The sequence below is a fragment of the Leptonotus elevatus genome, chromosome 15 (assembly GCF_054856555.1).
Source record: "Leptonotus elevatus isolate MCC_2025b chromosome 15, RoL_Lele_1.0, whole genome shotgun sequence".
Classification (NCBI taxonomy): Eukaryota; Metazoa; Chordata; class Actinopteri; order Syngnathiformes; family Syngnathidae; genus Leptonotus; species Leptonotus elevatus.
In genome coordinates this window covers 8,462,347-8,484,430 of record NC_141253.1, presented here as the reverse complement: position 1 = coordinate 8,484,430, position 22,084 = coordinate 8,462,347, and the positions used below count along the sequence as shown (strand labels likewise).

The window sequence follows — 22,084 nt, the reverse complement described above, 5'->3', positions numbered from 1 at the left end:
AAAAACAAACAATAGATAGCGCAACAGGTCTTGTGAATACTATTTTTCACATCCTCCTTTGAATTTGAATGGCAATAATATAACAGACAAGTGGTCATTTGTCTTTTGATGGCCTTTTTTCATTACAATCAATTGTTTCTCATGAGACAGACTGTGACTCATGTACAATTAAACTATTAGATCAAACTTCAAAGCACCGCACATTTAGCTACAACCATTTTCTTGGAATTGAGTGGAATTCAACAATTACAATTGAAATTGAAATATTCTATAAACAGACAAGTTGTCATTTGTCTTTTAATGTGTCTTGTTCACTGCCTAATTGTCTCTAATGAGAGAGAATGTGACTCATCCAAAATTGACCTATTAGCTCAAACTTGAATGCTCCTAATCAATGCAAAGGTTAGAGTAAACGAACCTTACACACATAAAACAGCACTTGTATCACTGTTTTCAAGGTTACACACGATAAGGTAAGTAAGTAAGTAAGTAAGTAAGTAAGTAAGTAAGTAAGTAAGTAAGTAAGTAAGTAAGTAAGTAAGTAAGTAAGTAAGTAAGTAAGTAAGTAAGTAAGTAAGTAAGTAAGTAAGTAAGTAAGTAAGTAAATGATATTCATGCAAATAGTTTGACTTTTCCTATAACTTTAAACTGTGCTCCATTTTCCCGATGAAATAGTTAATTATTGTGTAATTTTCAGGTCACAGTTTGAGTCGTTTCGAGTGCATTAGCTTGAGAGCTGATGTTTTTGTTTTTTTAACCGACATATGAGGTATAAACAAACAAGGTTGTAGTGTTCGACAAAACGACATTACTGACATTAACTTAATTGTTTTTATGAATTAGCAGGAGCCATTAATGGTTTTAATGCAATGTTGTTCTCACATTCTGTAACAGATAAATATAGAAATAAATCAGCGTCCTGTGCCGGTAAGAGAAACAAGCTTGGATCCTCAAATAGACATCGACTCATGTAACAGATCTATTTTAAATGATGCAATGCATTTGTGCCAACAACTGAAAGCTTTATCTACTTTTGATACCCCCTAAAACAAATGGAGTTTGATTGATGACTGATCAAAAATAAATTTGGACGATACAGTAAACATGTTTGTATATGGACTGTACATGTGTATTCAATTAGTGGGCAATATGAACAACATCCCTGATGTTGCGCTTGAATTTAAAATAAACAGAAATAAAGTATAAACTGTCAATTGTTGACATTTTGACCAAAACACGATCCTGTTTGTTGTTGTGTTTCAAGGGCAATGTCTCCTCAAAACTGTGCTCACTCAAGTCCTCAGTGTGTTGTTTTTCCCAGACTCAATATAATCGCTTTACAGTCACGCCCCGCCCACCTACGTAATGATCGACATCTCGTTCACCCAATGAGGTCTCTCCTATCGTGACTGGCCTTCTTTCCCTTCCTCCTCCCCTCCTCACCCTCCACGTCCAACTCGGTTGCTGTCTCGCGCCGCTAGCTCACCTCTCGTCTCTCCGGGAAGCCGAAGAACACCTACCGAAAGTTCCAAACATGGACGACAAACTAATAATGACTGCTTGACTCGGGGGGGAGATTTTTGCAAGGTAAGTTAGTTCATTTTGAAGCGTTCAAATGAAGCGGGAGGGTGGAGGAGGGAATTTAGCAAGCGGGGTAGCTGCGCGTGCGGCTGGCAGAAAGTTTATCCTGCTCACTCTTTAGGGACAGGAGGGAAATTACTCCAATGTTTGTCCCCGTGGGAATGTGTCATACTACTATCATGTGCGTGCACCTTTTTTTTATGCTGTTGACAAACCTGAACATGTTTGACATGATTGTTATTTTTGTTCTAGCTGACTTTTTGAATATGGTCTGATTTAGGTGTCCAAATAACAATTGTTTATTGCCAGTGTTTGTGATTATTTTTCCAGACATGTGTTGTTTATTTTTGTTGTCTGCATTTCGGTTTTTGTTTATTTTGTGTGGTGGTAAGATCTTCAAACGGACCCCCCCCCCCCCCCCCCCACCCCCTCACCCATCCCAAAATGATAAACAACATCATACCTGTTCCCATGTAGTGATTGCCCCTGGAGAGAAAATAGAGTTGGAGACAGCGGTCTCGGGACTACAGATGTGCATTCCTAGAGCCAGTGAAGTGATCAAGGCTTTAAATAGAGCCCAGCAGGAATGCAAACAGACCCAGTCGAGAGACCAAACCTGGGGGCGTCTCGGGAGTAGTAGAGTAAAGGTATTTAGCTTAAAATAAGCAGCAATTTGTGCCCCCCTCTTGAATGTCACTCCAATTAGAAAGGACACGTTGTGCAAAGGATACTTTCATGAAAGGAGATGTCGCTCTTCTTCCGCTTAAAATATGGTGTTGAAGTTCTTTAAGAGACAAGTAAGAGTGGTGAAAACGGCAATTTGTCAGATTTGGAAGGCATCTCCTTTCTTTTGGGGTGTTTTAAATCGGCCTGGCTTTATCTTGGTAGGCAGAAGATGGCTTATCAATGGAAAGAGCTTTAGGGAGGACCATTTGTTGTGTTTTTGCTGTTGACCAATGACTGGCAAGTGCATGATAAGTTTGATAAATTCTAACGGTTCTAACTACTGTGGTAACGCTGCCATTTTCACTCGCCACCTTTCTGACCTAATCAGGAGAGGTTTCTCAATTGTGCCGTAATCTCTCCTTGGTCCATTTTTGGAAGGAAACTAAATTTGATACCCTTATATAAGCAGAAAATCTCTTGATTACACATACTGTTTTTCTGTCAAAGTAAAAATCCACGGAGATTAGTTGAGAATGTTTTTTGTTTAGCTGCTCCTCTTGAAATTCATCCATCCCAAATAAGTCATTTGTCTATTGATAGGTGAAAATGTAGTTTAATTGGGATTTTAGGGCAAGCTTTTTGAAATAGTGTAAGGAAAAGCTCACTCTTTTTTTTTTTTTTTTTTACATCAACAAGTACCATATATAAATTTGTGTTACAATGGAACCTCCAAGGTTGAACACGATCCATTTCAAGTGGTTGGCCTTATCAGTTCATAGGAAATGTTGAAAATTGAATTTATGTGTTCCTTGGTAAATCTATTACCTCATTTGTAACCGTCATACTAGTGTGCAAGAAATTTACTCATGTACAAACAATTAAATGTGTTCTCAATTTCCACTTTGATAACTAGTGAAGCGGAGAGGGAAGTAACTGCTGTGAGAGCAAGTCACCTCACACAAACTTTGTGTAGATCACTTTTTAAACATTCTGAACTATCATAAAAGTTTATAAAGAAGTTCATCGCTGTCAAAATAAAGGTATATCAATCAAATTGGTCCTCACGGTCACAGACCTGCAAGAGATTACTGCTTGTCGCTTCACAAAAACACTAAACATGGGCCACTCTCAAGTCTCAACATAACATACCATTTCATTCTTTTTCATTTTATTAACATTATTATTATCAACGTAGCCATAATGTGCAGACAAGCAACAGCAAAAACATAAAAAAACAAATCTTGCATCTATTTCTGGTTGTTAAGCTTTTTCACCTTTATTCTACTCCTAAAAAAAAAAGCAAAACACTGTGTACTTAATTCATGCAAAGTTTAACAAAATATATTTGTATTTGAGATATGCAGAGGTCTCTTTTGGCGTCATACTTGAAGCTGGCTGGCCTCTGGATATTTGAGTAACTTTTCTTTCGATTTTTCCTTGAAATTTTGGATTTTTGCAACTTCAGGGATGTCCAACTATAGAGGTTCCATTGTACATATGTTTTTAAGTTTTACATGGTTAATGCAGTCCCGTTCATGTCAGCTCTGACGCTTTTTCAATATTCATGCTCAGAAAGCAATAACTTGCCTTAAAGTGAGCCAACATCTTCTACTGAAGCACAAAACAATATTTTTTGGCTTCGCTAAGTTATTTTTCTCACAGCTAAACTTTCCTTGGACACTGAATTGCATTTGAGAGAGGTTCTGGTTTTAGTTTCTTCAGCTTCCCTTGATAGCCTGCAGACAGCTCTTACTGGCAGCCCAATCTCTTCTCCAGCACTGGCCAAAACATACATAGACATATACTGTATGTGTGTACACATACTGGCTCCATATGGACCTCCTCACAGACACATGCATGCACAATATACATATAGCACATGCGTACAGACCCAGAGGTCCTGAACACACTTATAAACACGTAATCACATGTATACCCAGTACTCCAAACTCTTCATATTCTGCTCTCTGCACTTAGATTTCACTCGTCGCACACATGTGGGCCCTCGGTAATCAATTCAAAATTAGAGTGAAAGCTGTTCCAAGAACTTGAGCACTGCTTGCCAGCTCTGACTCTGAGGCCATACTTTTCTTGGTATGTGTGTGTGTTTGTACGAGAGAGGCAGAGAGAGCCAGCTTTTGATATTGAACCAACTTTGAGGGGGCCTACAATGGGGCATTTCTTCTCCACTCTGCTTCTTTTCATGTAGTCTATCCCCCCACTCATACTCACCAAAAGCAGAGCTCAGTGTGTTTTAGGCAGTACTTTGCAACAAAATAATCTTATCAAATTTAATATTATGTACTACATAAGTAAGTGGCTGGCCCCATTCTAGTCTGACCTTGGTTCCCAATATTAATTACAGTTCTTACTGCTCCAAGCCACATAGTGAAGCCACTAAAGTGGAGCCTGGTCTTGTGGCTTAGAGTTGTGGCTTCCTTTAAGCTCAGACGACCAATAAAAATAGCGATATTGTTGTGATAATGCCCGTGACATTTTGCTTTAAAATAAAAGTTTTACCTGCATGGAAAATGTACAGTGGAGCCTCAGCTTTTTTAATTTTTTAATTATCCAGCCCAAAAAGTCAGACTAAAACTAAATTGGACAAAAACTGAAGCAATATTTCCCATAGGAAATAATTTAAATCAAACTAATCTGTTACAGGCATCTAAAACTATTAAACAAAAACAAATATTTTGTAGACTTAACTATAGCTTATCATACTGAACTCAATGTGAAGTAATTGTAATGAAACATTGTGCCACTATTAATGAAATAGATAAAGGGTAAGCCTCCGCCTTGTACTTTGCTATGAGTTATTTCTTGAATTCTATTGTATGTGTATTTTCTTCTTTATTCAAAGGCTGGCACTTTGAACGTTCTTTTACTCCGTTGTAACGTATTGCATAGCCACACAACACAAATAAGCACAAAAAACCCCGTAATAAATGCTTATGATGAAAGCTTGCGGTGACGCCTACTCAAGAAAACACTCAATAAAGTTGCGCTATCGCACGGGATGCCAGATTCCAGAAAATAAATGGCTGAATCGCACGGGCAAGTGGATGAGTTTGGTGCGGACCACTTTCAATTGTATCATAACCAAGCGGATGTATGAAAAAATGGGATGACATTAGTCCTAACATTTGAAGAAGCGGCAGAAACGCTTGTGCTTCCGTGATTCTCGAGATGTTGTCAGATGTTGGTCAGACATATGTGAAACTGTGGCTTGATTGCTTCGAAAAAGGTGACGCACATGCCGAGGTGTAACATTCCAAATCAAAGATATTACCACCACGCATCACTGTACAAGTAATGACATGACCATTGGATTTGTTGGGATTAGGGATGTAACGATAATAGCAAAATTGTGATATTAAATTGTTTTATTATCTTCGTTCACATATTGTTTGTCACATTTAAATTTTTTCTCATACATTAATTATTCACAATCAATTCCACACATTTGACATCATTCTAAATTAGTTAATCCAATAAGTGTTTATGTCTTTCCCTATGATCTATTTTTTAGCATTCCGTTAAAGCAGAAGGTCAACTTTTTTTTAATCAGTTTCAAAGTTAGTTATATTTGAATGCTTTACCTCTGATGGAAATTAGAGCGTATTGGAAATCTCTGTTCACAGTGCAGTTTATAGTGATATTGCCTGAACTAAAAGACAAAACAATATATTGTATAGAGTAGTTCCACGAGCTTTTGTGTGGCCAAATTTAAGATGTGTTTCTTTTGCAGCAAGGTGACTATTTTGGACTCCTCGTTAATAATTGATAGACTTGTCAGTTTCAATTTTGAGAGTGTGCGCTATGATGGAGCAAAACGTATTTCTGAGAAAGATCTGCCTTTGAGAAAAACAACCAGATGTTTAACCTACCATGATATATTTTTTTTGTAAACCTTTCAATGGTTCTTACATGCAGTTTGACCTGGTGGTTTAAAGTTGAATTTGTCAGTGTTTTTTGTGCTTGTTGTTTGCGCGTGCATGTGAGCGCACGTATGTGCTGACGTAAGTCTGATGGAATGTCTATTGAAGATGCGTATGAACCAGCTTCACCTTTTCAGTAAAATTTTATTGTAACCTTTGACACAAATTCAAGTTTTTTTTTTTCTTCCTCCTCTATCGTTGCCTTTTCATGATTTTATTGGCTCTCTCTGCTTTTTATTCCTCCTGGCTGCCCACTCATGCTGTGTTTGTTGTTTTTGTGGAACGTCAGTGTTTTAAAAGGAGGTTAAAGGATCCGTTATGGAGCGTGATGATGATATCAGATTTGGCAGGTACATGACAGAAACTAATGGAAATGAAGTTAAAACTGCTCAAGTGATTTCTTTCAGATTGTGATCACACTACAACAAAAGTTGTGTTGCTTTTTGCGTAAAAGCACTCTTACCTGCCGTAGTCGCGATAAACCGGGAGATGCCGTGCATGCTTTGTGTGACACAATAGAACTGTTTGCTCTCGTGCTTTTGATTATGTGGAATTTGATTGTATTTGGAATTTATACGTCGTTGGAGCTGAACCTCAGCAGTATGTCTTATCGGGGCCCAGTAATTTGTCACATTGGAGTTTAAACTATTTTGTTTTATCTATTGAATGTTGCGTGCTAACTTTTGTTATTTGGCAGTCTACCATTTTCTCTTTTTACTTCTGTTTACTGTCCAGAGAGTGAGCACAGTTATACAAAGTATAAAGGGACATGGACTGGATTCTGAGTGTGCCAGCTCTTAGCGACACCTAAACGCACTTTCTCTAATGTCATCACTTACATGGAAATGACTTCTAATCAGTGTGACATTTGTCCGGAACAGGCAACTAAACACACTGAAATAATCTAGTTTGCTTTACATCTACCAGAAGCTTTTCCGAGGAGAATGTTTGTGAGAATGGAAGATACTGTAAGTATGAGAGGCATGATAAGATCATTCAAATCCATATTTGTTCATGGTTTTAGTTAAACATGTCATATGTCGTCACCAAAGTGGCAGCGTAGTCAGTAATCTAACATGGAATTCTTCAATACGACTATTCGTTCTTTTCAAGGCATAGACGCATGCACACACATGCACGTGTCTCAACGTCAACAACATTTATATCATGGTGGTACACTGAAAATCAGACTCATATCAGTCCCTTCATCTAAATCAGACAGTCTAGACGGATAACGTTTGTTGTGTGCGCTTTATAAACTGGTATCATACTGAGTGGACAAATGCTTGCGAATGAAGGGAATTTAAGGTTTTCGTCAGGGTTCGCACAAGGTTGCAAATTTGGGAAAAGGATAACATTTTGAACAACTGTAAATGTATTTGCGCCAAGTAATGCGTCTTTTTACAAACTCTGACAAAAACAAAAACAAATTTGCGACGTTTGCAAGTATTCGTGGATATGAGCTTTGCTGTGAACTTATGCCTGACCCAATTGTAGAGTTTGACTCGTACTGTAAACCCTAACCAAATCATTTCTAACTGTAAAGTTGTGGTGATATGCAATAGCTTACCAATTTGCTAAAGTCTTCCTCATCACATCTGTTGAAGATAAAACAGAGAAAGAAGTACTTAATAGCTTGGATATTAATGCCAGTTTTAACATCTGCTTTGAGCCTGGTGCCTGTGAATATTGTCATACATTCAGGCCATTGTATTCTCTGGGCATCAATTTGATTTGCAACCGGATTGTTCTAGTTGTATTATCCTTTAATTTGGAAGATAAATACTTAGGTTTCCAAAACCACTGATGGAGCTTGTGAGGATGAGAGGCGAAATGTCTTCCATAGCAACCTAAACAGTCTCGTTGCAATCGATTCAAGTGAAAGTTTTCATTTCCGTGTAAATGAGTGACCGAAACCAATGTTTTTACCATGTGTATATCTTGTGTAAACAGAGGTTATGGTAAGATTCTTAAATAGGATAATGGAGTTAATGGGAAGCTAATGCAATGAGGCCAAGACAGGGTTGATGTTACATGACTAATTGGACCTGGTTAACAGCTTAACAAGCGGGACTCTCTATGAACAAAAGCATCTATTTTGTCTCGATACCAGTGGGTGGGAATCTCTCGCCATCCCAAGATTCGATCAGGTTATGATCCAAAGGGCAATGATTCGGCTCAATTCAAGGACCCTGTTTTCAAGATTAAAATAAATGACGAAATGGGAGAGACAGCGGCAAATATTACATTTTAATTCGTCCAACAACGTTGCTCAATGCTTCACCGGATGGCCAAAAAAGTTCCAAAACGGCTGTTTCTCGTGCTTCTTTGGATGGGATTGCTTCATGTGATTCTTCATGTTGGTCATTTTCCCAACATATGTTTGTTTTGTTTCAATGGATCTTTTACTCACCACTTCAGGGCTCTTTATTATTTGACTAAACATTTCTTGTTCAGCCAGCCTTACGTTATTAATCAATTTATGACATTTTTTAATCAATTCAGAATTGCTTGCATCTCACCATTTAATCATACATTATAACTTGAGTTCTACTAATCTACTAATCTCAACTCAATGGCTAGAGGCAGATGGCCATCTTTTCTCACTCACTTAGTTACTTCTTTTTCCCTCCACAGTTTCCAAGTGCTTTTTCATGGAGGATTTATTGGCTGTGTAAATATCAAAAAATTGTTTATCCTACATAAAAAAAAAAAAGACCTAACCTAACCTAACTCTTTTCGGCAATAACTGAATCCAATTATGCGTATTATCCTGTCGCGCTTTTGATTGTTTTATTTAAATTAATTTGCAAACAAAAACAAAAGATACTAAAAGGAACGTGACTAACGCTCAGAGCATATCTGAACAATGCTTTTTATTGAGAAGAACATTGTAAATTTTATGATATATAATCTGTTTTGCGTCACTGCTCATATCAGCTATTACAAACACGGATCACTTCCTGTTTACCAGCAGTCTGCCAGAGAAAGACCCAGACAAACTGCTCGGAGCTGTATGTGAAGGCTTTCTGTGTTGACAGAAGCTTGTTAGTAGCATGGCAGTATGGAGTGATATAAACGTGCTCATTACTCTCCCCGCCATGTGTTCCTTTTTGTATCTGTTATAAGTATTTACTGTAAATCATTACACGTTCATTTGGTTTGGACTGTGCTTTGTCGGACCCTACGCTATTCATACTTTTATGCATCGTTAAACGGATGCTGATTTATGTTGTGCGCAGTAAATATCACCATGCCTGTCTGTTCTCCCTCTTAATCCCATTTTTTTTTTAATTTACTTATTTTTCCCAATATCAGTTTCCCCTCATGAAACTTTTGCTCTCAGCGACACTACTTTCACTCTTACTCTCTCCTCAGTGTTTAGGGGACAGTCGGTAGCAATGGGCAAAAGCATGGAATTCCCAGCAGCATGACTCACTACTCGAGAAATTCGGGGTCGACGTGTGATGGTCACAATATGTTTGTGTGGGTGGATGGGTGGAAGAGAGTATCTGCTTCCCAATATTTTTCCTTCATGCGGAAAAAAAAGGCGGAAATGCTAACCGTGTTTAAGGTCTAAGAAACAATAGCTGATTACTAGTTGTTTAAATTATACAAAAATCACTAATATAATAAAAATGCTTAACCACTTCTGCAACATGTAATTTGCTGTCATTAGTTACATTGGAATCTTTCAATACATCGTTTGGAGGGGATTTTGAGCCTCTGGCATGACTAGTGTTTAAAATTCGCATTGTTATGAAATGACACGTTCATCAATCACAGCTAAATCCGTACATTGTATTTTGTGTATATGCATGCATTTTTGATTCTCAGCGTTGCGTAAAACGACAATCTCCAACTATCTGCTTTATGTCTCTATAATTACTTCCAGCAGTAGTGTGGCGCCAGTCGAATGCACTTGGACGCTGCATTTACTTTCTGTCTCTCTCTGTCTGTCTCTCTCTCTCTCTCTCTTGCACACACGCACACAGGCTATCAGCACAGTGTGGCAAACCAGATCTAGGTTTTTTGTTTTGGGGGGGGGGGCAGTCAACCTGCTGTCTTATGGCCTTGGACTGAGTTAAGTACAGCAATCATCGTCTGCGACTGAGCGCATGCATGTCGGAGTTAATGCATTTGGTTATGTATGTACAAAAGTGTGCACGGAATTTGACCTCTGCATTTTAACCAATCGCAGGGATCACACACTGTTAGTGGCACCCACTGGAGCAGGGGGCTGCTTAAGTGCCCGGGAAGCCGTTCGGGGTATTCGTGTTTTGTTAAAGCACACCACAGCCGTGTGTCTAGTAGGGGTGGGAACCTCTGGGTACCTCACGATACGATACGATATGCGATACAAGGCTCACGATAACGATTATCTCACGATATGACGATACCGCGATTATCGATATATTGGTCAGGTGATAAATCCACGATAATCTACGATAAAACTACTCAAGACATAAATTGATGTTTTTTTCAATGAGAAAATAGTTTATTTTTGTACCATCACTGAAACAAAATATTAAAACTGGTGTTCTCTTCACAGTGAGTACTTTCTGTGAACACATTTGTGTCTTTCTTAAACACTATTGTCATGACACATGTCAGTCAGTTACATAGTGAATTGTTTCATTTTATAAACTGACAATTTTTTTGTGTCTGTAAATAAATACAATTACTTAAATATTAAATCAATATTAATATTCCTCAGAAATTGTGTGCTTCACAAAGTTGAACTATAAAATATGTTTTAAAATGTTAGGTATGCAAAAGGGAGTCAGTTGCTGGACAGATAATAAATGTCTAACACAAGTAAAAGTAAGCTCATGACTCTTCTTCGCCTGAAGACTTCCATACATTTACCCGCCACTCTTATGAGGCGCTCCCCCTAGCGGTACCTGCCAAGTAATTGCTCAATAAGTAATGAACAACGGAGGCTGTATATTAACTACAAATATCGCGATACTTGAGTAGGCGTATCAATAATCATCTCTTGGGGTGGGGGTCATCTCTGCTTTTCAGCAGTTACATTTAAGTGTTAACTGTAAAGTGGACCTAAAGAAGGAGTGGGATTCTGGTGAGTTATTCCTGTACGAAGAGGGGGACGTTTTCCAGAGGAGCTGCGTCCCACTTGTTTACGACAAAAGGTCTGCACATTGTCTTATTTGGTGTGAAAGCAACAAAGAACGTGTAAGTCATTTATGTAACCAGGACCAAGCAATGTCTTGCTACATTACGAAGCACGGGCCCAAAATTCACCCTAGGATTTGCATAAACGGGTTTGTCAGTAACTAATTTGTGATGCCAAGGCGAGTCTTTAGGGAAACATCTGTTTGGCCACTGTTTGTGGTCCTTGGGTTGCCTTTTGTGGGACAGCTGGAACAAAGTGTCTTGGCCTGTGTGAATAATATAAAATGCAGACATGAAGCTTGTTACCAAATAAAACAGAAGTTGTCTCATGAAAATTGAAAAAACTAAAAAAAAAGACCAATCTCTATTGTAGCACTGTGCAATGTGGCCACATTTTATATCCCGTTATTAGACAATTATTTTGATAATTGGATTAGATACTGATTTTTCTTTTGATTATATGAACTGCAGCTTATTGTGCCTACAAGCAGCTGCTCTTATATAACTATCATTAGTTTCCAGCTTAAAGTGTTTAAGGTATGTGCAAATTAAGATTCAACTTTCAATGAACTTTGCAGCTTGTAGCAGCATACATAACTTTTATGTATGATAATGCAAATTAAAATGACAATGATACTCTGGCCTTAAACATTTTTAACTGTAAGCCACATTATAAGATTAGTGTAACCACATTTTCTATTCCCACATGACATAACTGTTATAACCATAGATATGAACAGTAGGTAGATACGACATGCCTCTTGGTAATTATTTTTATTTATTTTTTGTGTATTATTGGCACATGCGTTGACATTGGCAAAAAAGTCAAATTAATGAAAGTCAGTTGAAAAATTAGCAAGTTATGATTCATTTTCATTCAATGCATGAATTGCTTTAGAACGGGGAACGTTGCCCCCACCAATGTGCTGTGCTCGTGCAAAGGCAGGTTTTGCGCCTTCCTTAGTAAAATGACGTTGATTATTACGTTTTTTGTTGACAATTTTGATCGTTTGATTGTTGACGTTATCGTGACTCGTGGACTAATCTTGCCTGTTATTAGTAATTTTGTATTGGGATAACAATATATATGACCCGATATAGTATTTTTGCTTAGAAGGACAATTTTCTCACATTTTGTGAAGAAAACACAGTAAGATGAATACATGATAATTACAATAAAATAAAACAAATATCCACTGGCCAAACAAATCACATTCAAAACATGTGGTTGCACAACCAGTTGTCAAGAAGTGAAATAAAGTGCAGAAATGAAAACAAACACAATACAAATTAAGTGCTTCAAGTAACATTTGAGTATGCCGACTTTTTAAGCAGCAAACATTTTAATAAATGAACTGTTTGGGTTTGGGAACACAAGTTGGTTAGCTTGTTCTGAAGGACCTCCTTTACCCGACTGTGATTTCTCAGTCTGAACACTAGGGGAACCATTTAAAATGAGTAGGAGAAAAGAGAAGAGCAAGAAATAAGAGACGGATGTTTATTCTGTGAGCTGAGCAAGATTAAGTGAATGAAAAAGAAATACAAGACTGCTTCTAGAGAATACCGCACCCGCGGACCTCGACCACCATTTTTGGGTGTGTTTGCTATGTAGCTGTTGTATTATTTTCTGTTCACGCACTTAATAATTGTACCTGCCAATTTGCGATTCATCACCGTAACACAGCTCGAGGCAAACTTGTTTAAGTGTTCTGTACCACTTAAGCACTTATTCTGATGTTTGACTTTTCTATATATTTAGAAACCCTGGAAGGACATACAGGTATGTTTGCGCTAGCTAACCAGCTGCAGCTTGCAGTCCAAATCTATAGCATACGCCAAATTGTCTGTTGATTTATTTTTATTTTTTTATGTAAGGGAGCTTACAGATGTTCACCATTCGCAGTCGGGCTTGTTCTTCGCCCTAGTATCATTTGCAATTTTTTTCTGTAAAAAGCTTAAAAGCCTTTTCTTCTTCTTCTTCTTTTTTCAGCAGTATAATTTTTGACCGATTGGGGTTTTATCAATCTTCCATTTTTATTGCTGCCCTATCTCTACAAAAAAGCCAATGGAAACCCAGCTTTGTGGTTAGTATTAGCACCGAGTGCTGTTTACAGTGGCACTGTTTGCCACCTTAGAGGGAGCGTAATTTAAGCACTCGACACCTTGCTGCATTCATGATTGAGGGTTATTTTGCTGTAGGTAGGATTTAACAGTTGCCTCAGCATTATGGTTTGCTACCTTTTAGATTCAACCTCTCAGTCCTCAGATATTAATTGATAACTTGGTTTACAAGCTGTTTTTTTATGCATACTAATTGAACACTCAAACGTAACAAACTTTTGTTGACATTATGTTTGTGCTTGTGTTATTGATAGTGTATAGTGTAAAAAAAGTACATCTGTTGGTTTCAAATGTGAGGTTATACTGTGAGCGAGATAAGCGGTCTCCACGTCCGACCCTGTGTGTGCATTTTGCATTGTGTGAATATCTGGCATATGGTAGCCATCTTACGCTGGCGGCTGAGCTCAAGGAAATTCCAGCATTGTAGAATTTAGGCCAAGAAACTGCCGCAGCACTCACTCAAACAAGCACGCACACACTCACGCACACAACACATGTCCACTTTGTGATTACATGTGCCAAATTAATTCTGAAAAGGGAATTAATTTGAATAACTCAAATGACAAACATCCAGGAACTCGGCATGCTCCGATTTCTAAAAAATTCATTATTTCAATTTTCTCACTAAGAACATTTCTTATCGACACTGATATTAATCTTGGGATTGGCTGAGTGCTATCTCAGTATACACATGGCAGCCATTATTTCTTGTGCGTTTTGTCGTTGGCGTTTGCCACATATTGCATGACACAAAACCCCCTTGTAGAAAACTCAATCGATGTGTCCTGTTTTTGTACTCTCCCTTCATACATTTGTTACTCATTTATATCAAGATTCAAATATCTCTGGGCCTCTGAACCACACATCATTTTTTTTAACGTGAGTACATTCATATTAATACAAACATTTTGCCACTTTAACCCTTATTTGTGAAATATATTAAGGTCTCCAGAGTTCAACCAGGAAGCTGAAATGATTACACGTTTTCTTTCTCATGCATAAACCACAAGCTACATATTAAACCGTTTCAGAATTGTATCAAAATACTCTTACGACTCAAATGTAGCGCGTGGAACAGATAAAAGGATATGTTTGTTCTTGTTTGTTCCACTGACTCCGCCACACACAAACCCCTTGGGGAAAAAGTAGCTACGGATGCAAAACTGCCAGAAAATTTGACTTATCTCAAATAACACAAATACACAAGCAACCACGACTGCAATGAAGTGCTTGACATATGGTAGTACAACGCAAACGTACACGCACGAGTTGTTATCGCCTGAAACGGCCAGATGAGTGTGCATGGTTGCCGTAGCAACTTGGATAAACACAAGAGCCATTGTAGCGTTGCCCATTAACATGGCACATTTTGGCTTGACCCTCAAATCTTGTTGGTTCAGTGCTTGTGGATATTAACATGCACGTGCGAGCGCGCACGCACCCACGCACACACGCACCCCCCCCCCCCCCCCCCACACACACACACACACACACACGCACACACACACACACACACACACACACACACGCTGTTGGCTGATACCGGCTAAAGGTGTGTCATTTATCTTGGGCACATGCTCCGTCATTAACACAGATGAAAACACAATGTCCAGAGAGTTGACTACATTAAACATCAGTCTTCAATAATGAGCCGCAAACTAATGTCCAGTGTCTGTACTTGGTGAGTGATGTTGGAAAACAACTGGAGTGGAAATCTTTTTCTCTCGTCTTGTACCTAAGCCCCCTCTCAAGTTCAACCGCCTTACTTTTTTCCTATTCTGTCTTTCTCTTCACCCCCCCCCCCTTTCTGCCTTTCTTTTTGCCTCGTAAAGATGACTGAATATGCAGTGGCATGCAGCAGTGTGAGTGACTCAGGGTGTGGGATTCTACTGCCAGTGCCACAGAGAGTAACCGTTAAAAGCGTGCACTGTTGAATCAGATTAGTCATCGTGCAAGTGTGCATGCAGCTTGTTTTAGCATCCAGTTGTTTTTGTCATTGGCTACATATTTGATTTGATCTTTGGGAAGTACATACCCCATTTTCTTCTGCCTCTCCGCCGCTCTCATTAAGATTCGGGCTTCAAGCATATAAGCTAATGCTGGACCTCTGTTACAATTCCTCAGCTTTCCTCCTCAAGCCTCGTTTTTTTGAATTTCTTTCAAACCAATAGTCATTGTGTCATAGTCTTGTATTATTCTTTTGATCTCCGGCAACTTTTGGAGTTCAATTATAAATTGGATCTGTTTTAAGCATTTCTAAGTGGAACTCGAGATTTGTTTAGCATACCTTAGACAGACTTATGAGAAATTATGCATTGAGGTGGCATTCCGGTGACAAAATCCATGACTGCAGAGGTTTTACCACTGTTCCTTGCTAAAAGAGACCGAAAAAGGTTGACAATTGGTGGGATTGAGTCACAAAAAAATCCTGCAGTGAGACTCACAGCCTGGGGAAAGAACGTGTTGACATTTGAGGAGTTATAAGTGGTCCTTGACATAGTTGCTCTGCTATCCTTTGAGGTAACGAAAAAGCAGAAAGCCAAGGCTTAGTAGACTGATTCATTAAATATACAAACAGAAACAAAAACTGTTTTTTTTCCCCCCAATATGTAAATCTTAACATTATTTTAACCATAGACTTGCTTCCCATAGATTATAGAGCATATAAATCAACAAAAAACATGAAATTATTTATATACATCCAGTATTGTATAAAATTCACTACAAAAGACATTTTACTGTGATAGGTTTGTTGTCTTGTCCTAATATTATATATCATAGAATTGTGAAACTTAGTAGAACAAGGGGTGTGACTCTTTTAAAGAAATTACAATTATGCACAAATTATCACATCATAAGAGTGAGCGCTTCAGCCTGAATCAGCAATAAATCCTTTGTATTAATATTGAAGTGTAATGTAGCATGAAAGTCCCACCTTTAAGCTTTACCTTATTGGTTATGATGTTGAAAAGCGCTAAAAGTAAAAATTTATTTTAAATTTGACTTCTGAAAATATATGAGGTTGAGCGGATGAAATGATTTATATGATATATTTATATATATATTATATAAACAAACATCTGACTGATACTCTCTCTGACATTCTTAATTGCATATGTTTGTAATCTGAATCCGTATTTGACTTGGAATGCTGCTTTGCTTGCAGATTTGTGTGGTTAATCGAAGTGTTTTTATGGTTTGGCCCTTGCTAGGAGCTCGGTTGTGTGCTGACTCCTCCAAAGGAGTGTAGAAACTAATCAGTGTACTGAATACATGCCTGTGAAATATCCACAACTACTGGGCGACTACATTGCAATTGTTAGCTCCCATCTTGGTTTTGGCAGACCACAGTGCAATTTTCAGTCGGCAATCCAACAGTGAAAGATGAGATTTTCCACTAGTTGAACAACTGCAAGTGGTGAGATTTTCTTGCAAAGAAAAAAAAAAAGGCATTTTTAAAACTGGGTGGGCCGCCCATTTACACTATGAACTTTATGATGATTTTCATTTTAAATATATCTGTATTCATCTTTTTGTAGCTTTATACTATGATTAGTGATCAACTGACAATTCTTATGCAACACATTTGAGTACTAATGAGTACATCAGTGTTCCAGCTGGGTGTCGGACGTTTCACATTTCTCGTGGCTCTCGAGCAAGGTGGAAGGCTGGAAGAGGAGAAGGAATGTAAACACTTGAAAATGTGAATTTGCTGACTACGCTGTGAGAAGTTACACGGCCAACGTGATGAATGTAACGCCACTATGCCAGACCATGGCACCGCAATGCAAATATCTCAACTCATGCAGTTTTCATAACTTCTGCGCTTTTCTTAAATTGGATTTTGAAAGCTACAATGAGTTGTAAATTGGAAATAAAAGCTGTACTGTTTTCATAGCTTCGTGCAATTTGCTGCATGAGTATTTAGGTTTATGCAGTCTTAGATGTTTTTTATGGTTACTGGGCCAAGACTTCAACGGACAAAGTCGCCTACTACAGCTAAAAATGGAATCCTGTATAATATGATGTTAATCCCACCTTTGAAGCAATAATATCTTCCAATCGGAGGAGACTTCCTACAATATTACTTTATACTTTTCTAGTTATTTTCAAAAGTGTTTGATCAGATGACTCTAACCCTCTCTTGGTTCTTCGCCGCTAAACTCACCCAAGCATTGTCGCTTGTTGACCTTTCTTTATGCACTAGCTGGGAAAGAAAAGTTGTGCATGTTGTATAAGTTTAATAGTAGCCTGTGAAAGCAAAATGCATTTTTCTTCACTTTCATGTTAAAGTTATTCTTAAATAATTGACCAGGAAATTTTTTGCTGATGTTTTGGAAAGGTTGTAAGCATTTTCCTAACCCTTTTGAAAATATGTCCTGACATACAGTACATATGGTTTCAGTTGCACATTTAGGTTTAATAGGATATTGGTCTTCTGGCCTTGGAGGAGGGCTGTCTTCTATTTTGATGGTGTTATGTTTCTTCAAGTCAAAAGTCCTAGCCCCGTTGGACTAACACTGTCCAATCATCGTCTTTTTAAAATGTAACTCTCTACAATTAACGTCCATTTACTTCAGCACCTTTTTGTGACCAATAATGGCAGGTCCTCTGCCATTACATGAGCCAATCATGTGCTGATGGAAATATATTGGTATTTATTTTATCGTTTAAAAACTGAGTTGTTGTTGAGCTGAGCCTTGTGTGTGCCCAAAATTGAAACGGCAGTGCAGTTAGTCATCCTGAGATGTTTGCAACAAATGTCATCATGACAAATAAACCATTGTGTTATGAAAGCATAATATAACTTCCCTTGATTGAATCCACAATATGTAGAAAAAAAGTCCTCTAAGTGTTTTTTTTTTTTTTTTTTTTTTTTTTTTAATATTGCAGTATATTGGAGTCTTGTGTAATTGTTGGGTAATATTTACTAAAACAATGCAATGTAGATTATTGTAATGCTGCAGTGGAAGTTAGGAACTTGAGTGTCTCTGAATGTTAAGAATGAATGTCGTACAAGCTCAGTTCATCAAAGAATCACCTGTGTATGTGCTTTCTATTTTTTTTGGTGTGTGTTTACTTGTTGACCAGGTTAAATACATAAGTTATTGTGTTTTTAAATGTGACTGCAACTTAACGTAAGTACTATATGTATACAGCAGTGATATATATATATATATATATATCTTAGGGCAGATACCAATATTGTTGTTTCAGCAGTCAAATAGGCCAATAATCGATATTTGGAGCTGATATTAATTTGCAGTAAAAGGGAAAATATTATAAATAACCCAATTCTATTGGTTTGTTAAAAAAACTTTTCAAATTTGATCCATGTTGAAGGTTTTTCTTTTTAATTTAGATACAATATTTAAATTGTAGATAACGTTGTTTTAAAATTGAAAAGATCAAATTAAATGTTAATGCATAGATTTGGAAGTAGAAGATAATCTCACGTTGTATTTTGTGTGAAATTTCAAATTTTGCAGACTCAAAATATAGTAGGCAAGATCCTCATATACAAGGCCGCGGATAAACTTGTTAGTCTTTTCCCTCCCTCCCCCTTCATGATTATACCTTGTGTGTCTTTCCAGATGCCAGGTCTTTTGTCCAGTCCTGGGAGTCTGACAGTCATCTGGTTTTTATCTTGGTCACTGTGTCTCAGTGGTGCTCAGATTTGGACCAATGAAGGTAACACACACTTCTAGTCCATGTATGTCTTGTCTTCACTTATCACAAGGACCTTTAAAAAATATATTACAATTTGCAAAGGCATACACACAAACCTTCTGCTTATACACTATAACTCACATACAAAGAGCGAGTTTTGGATCTATTTTGGGTGCTTGAAGTTGACCCATCTCTGTTAAAGAAACTGCTGGGGGAAAAAAGAGGGAGGAAACACATCTAGCATTTAGAATAAAATAACTGGTTATACTGTGTATGTTTTGTCTTTTGTGAAAACATCATAAAACACTGACACATTCTAAAGAAAAACATTTTTTTTATCATCTTGTACGACTACAATTTTGTTCACTTTTATGGTTTTCTTTTCCAAACATTTTTAGTCCGTTTTAAATTCACATTTTTCTTCAGTTAGCACTTCACAAGAATTCTATTGTTGTGTTTTTCCTGACCCAGTCTCTTGGTAATCTGGTTTTCAGAAATTGTCATGGCACATCTTTCTTTCTTACCAAGACATTTTCCCCCTTTTCTTAATGTCTCTCCAATATTTTTCCTCCCTGTGTCTGTTATCTGAGCCAAGTTGAGGTTAAATTATTCATTTCATTATTAAGAAAACTGGCCCTTAGCCTTTTGAGTAAAACTGTCACTTTTTTCCCCCTTCCCATAACCCACAAAACTCTCTTTTTTTTTTTTTTGGGCGAGTACTGAGTTTTCTTGAACTGATTTCAAACAAAGAAAGACGTGCAGCTTGTGTTGCAATTTGTTTGAAGGTTTATTTGTGTATGTGGAGGCTTGCACTTAAACACATATGCTTGTGGTTTTGTGTATATTTATGTGTGGGTACTTGTGCATGTGCTGTGGCCCTTTTGCCGGGGGTAAACTCAGATATGAGTGGAACGCTGCGGGTATGGGGAATAATGTGCTTGACTGCCAATAAAACATGAATACACGCTTAGCCAACTCTACACTCTACACTGGCGATTACACACAATCACACATACACGCATGCACGTACACAGAAACAAAGGGTAGAAAGTGCATTATATCTGGGTATAAGCACAAATAAATCTTGATTAAAGTGGAAGTCAACCTTAAACATTTATTGACAATAATATGTTATATGTGACCTCACTAGTCTAAACATGACATTCTGATTGACTCATTCAAAGCCAAAAACGAAAATAAATAATTTTTTTAATACTTTGTCCTGTTTTGTTTGTTTTGTTTTGATGCAGCTTCGGACCTAAAGAGGTCTTTTAAAGCAATGGTAGCAATCGTATAAGAAAAAACGGCCAGCAGGTGGCATCAGAGTATAAGAGATCAGCCAGAGCCATGTTGCAATTATCTCTTTTTCCCACTGTTTTCAACAGGTTTGTGAATAATGATGAAACGTAGCTATATTCTAATGCTAATTGCTGGAAAAACAGATACAAATATACTGATGAAAGAAGAGACTCTAATCTTTCTTTTGGTAGGTTCCATGTTTTTATAGCAATAGAACACAATATTCAGTGGGCCTTGCAAAATCAGTCAAAATCCAGTAAAGCAGCCGGGCGCCAAGGGGGTTGCTTCAGTGAAAATGGCTGGGAGTGAATGAGTCAATATTACATTTGTGGAATATGAGTTATGAAGCAAAATCCAGCCCTTTTTATCCGTCTCAGGGGAGGCCATTTTGCCACTTGCTATCGACTGAAGATGACATCAATGTTGCTCAGGCTCAAGCAATGACCAATTACAGCCTGTTTTCTGAGGCTGCCCTCTGATTGGTTGTTACCTGAGACTGAGAGGCATCAATTGAAAACTTCCGATGGGAAAACTTAAACAACAAATAGTAACTACATTAGAATATACACTCGAGCAAAGCATATCTAAATTAGATCACAAGAGAAGAGGAAAGATACTTTTTTTTTTTTTTTTTTAACATCAACAAATGGAGTGGTTTCCTGAAGTTTTCCACCTTACAAGGCTCTCAGTGTTGTAGATGTTGACTACTCATTCACCTACTGATGGCGCAGCATGATGAGCAACTGTGGGGGCTCAGTATCTCGCTCAACATGGCCACACTGTCCTGGGATCAAACCCACAACCTCAAGGTTTGTGAGACGACCACTTTACCAATGATCCGAGCCACCCCATGATTGTTTGCCATTGAGATCAAAATGGATAAGATGGAGATGCCTGACATGAAAAAACACGAAACTGAAACTCAGGCCAAATTGTGAGTTACCAGTAAGAAAAAGCCAACAGAGTGGGCACAGAAGTTGTGAATTAATTCAAGTTTATGTGCTTAGCCTTGTGCTGCCTGTCAAATATTTTCCCACTTGAGATGTGCTGTAAAAGCCAACTTTCATATCATGTGTCAATCTAAACACACTTTTATACTGAAGATATCATATCCTCTTGGCAAATTATGAAATCCAACACAAATATTTATTCAGGTATACACTACTCTTAGTTTTACAGCAAATCTGGCTTATTATCCAATTGAGTATGTACTGTAATATTATCTTTGGTATACATATTTTTGCCATATAAGTGTGAACTTTTTCACTTATTCTACATGACCTTTCAACCGCAACTACAGTATTTGCTGTTGTTGGATAAGTCAAAACTGAGGCTGTTCCATTGCTAAATGCCAGTGAGGGTGAGTGAGAAAAATACTCTGTGATTTGGGGCAGAAATAATTCAATTACCTTGCATGCATTGCCCAGTTTTTATTATGCAGTTCAAATTGGACCTACTTATATGCCAATGGAAATCCTACCTCTGCTTGAATCCATACACAAACTCAGACATTGTCAAACCAAAGCATTTTTCACTGTGAGAGGACATGAAGGTAGTTGGTGTGAGAGCAGATGATGCAGAGGACAGGGTTAGATGGATGCAACTGATTCGCTGTGGCGATCCCTGAAGGGAAAAGCCGAAAGGAAAAGAAGAAGAAGAAGAAGATTGGT

General features: G+C 37.8%; 1 protein-coding gene across 2 annotated transcripts in view; it reads left to right on the top strand.

Moving 5' to 3' along the window:
• The first annotated feature begins 1,443 nt into the window (after positions 1-1,443).
• Positions 1,444-22,084, top strand: part of il11ra (interleukin 11 receptor subunit alpha) — a 33,273-nt gene continuing 12,632 nt past the window's right edge. Inside the window, exons 1-2 of one of the 2 annotated variants that reach the window (XM_086097132.1) lie at positions 1,444-1,587; positions 19,040-19,136. In XM_086097132.1, the coding sequence (XP_085953258.1) occupies positions 19,040-19,136 (97 nt within the window). In that variant the 5' untranslated portion in view covers positions 1,444-1,587. The remainder of the gene's footprint in view (positions 1,588-19,039; positions 19,137-22,084) is intronic. The other variant, XM_086097133.1, reaches the window with a different exon arrangement.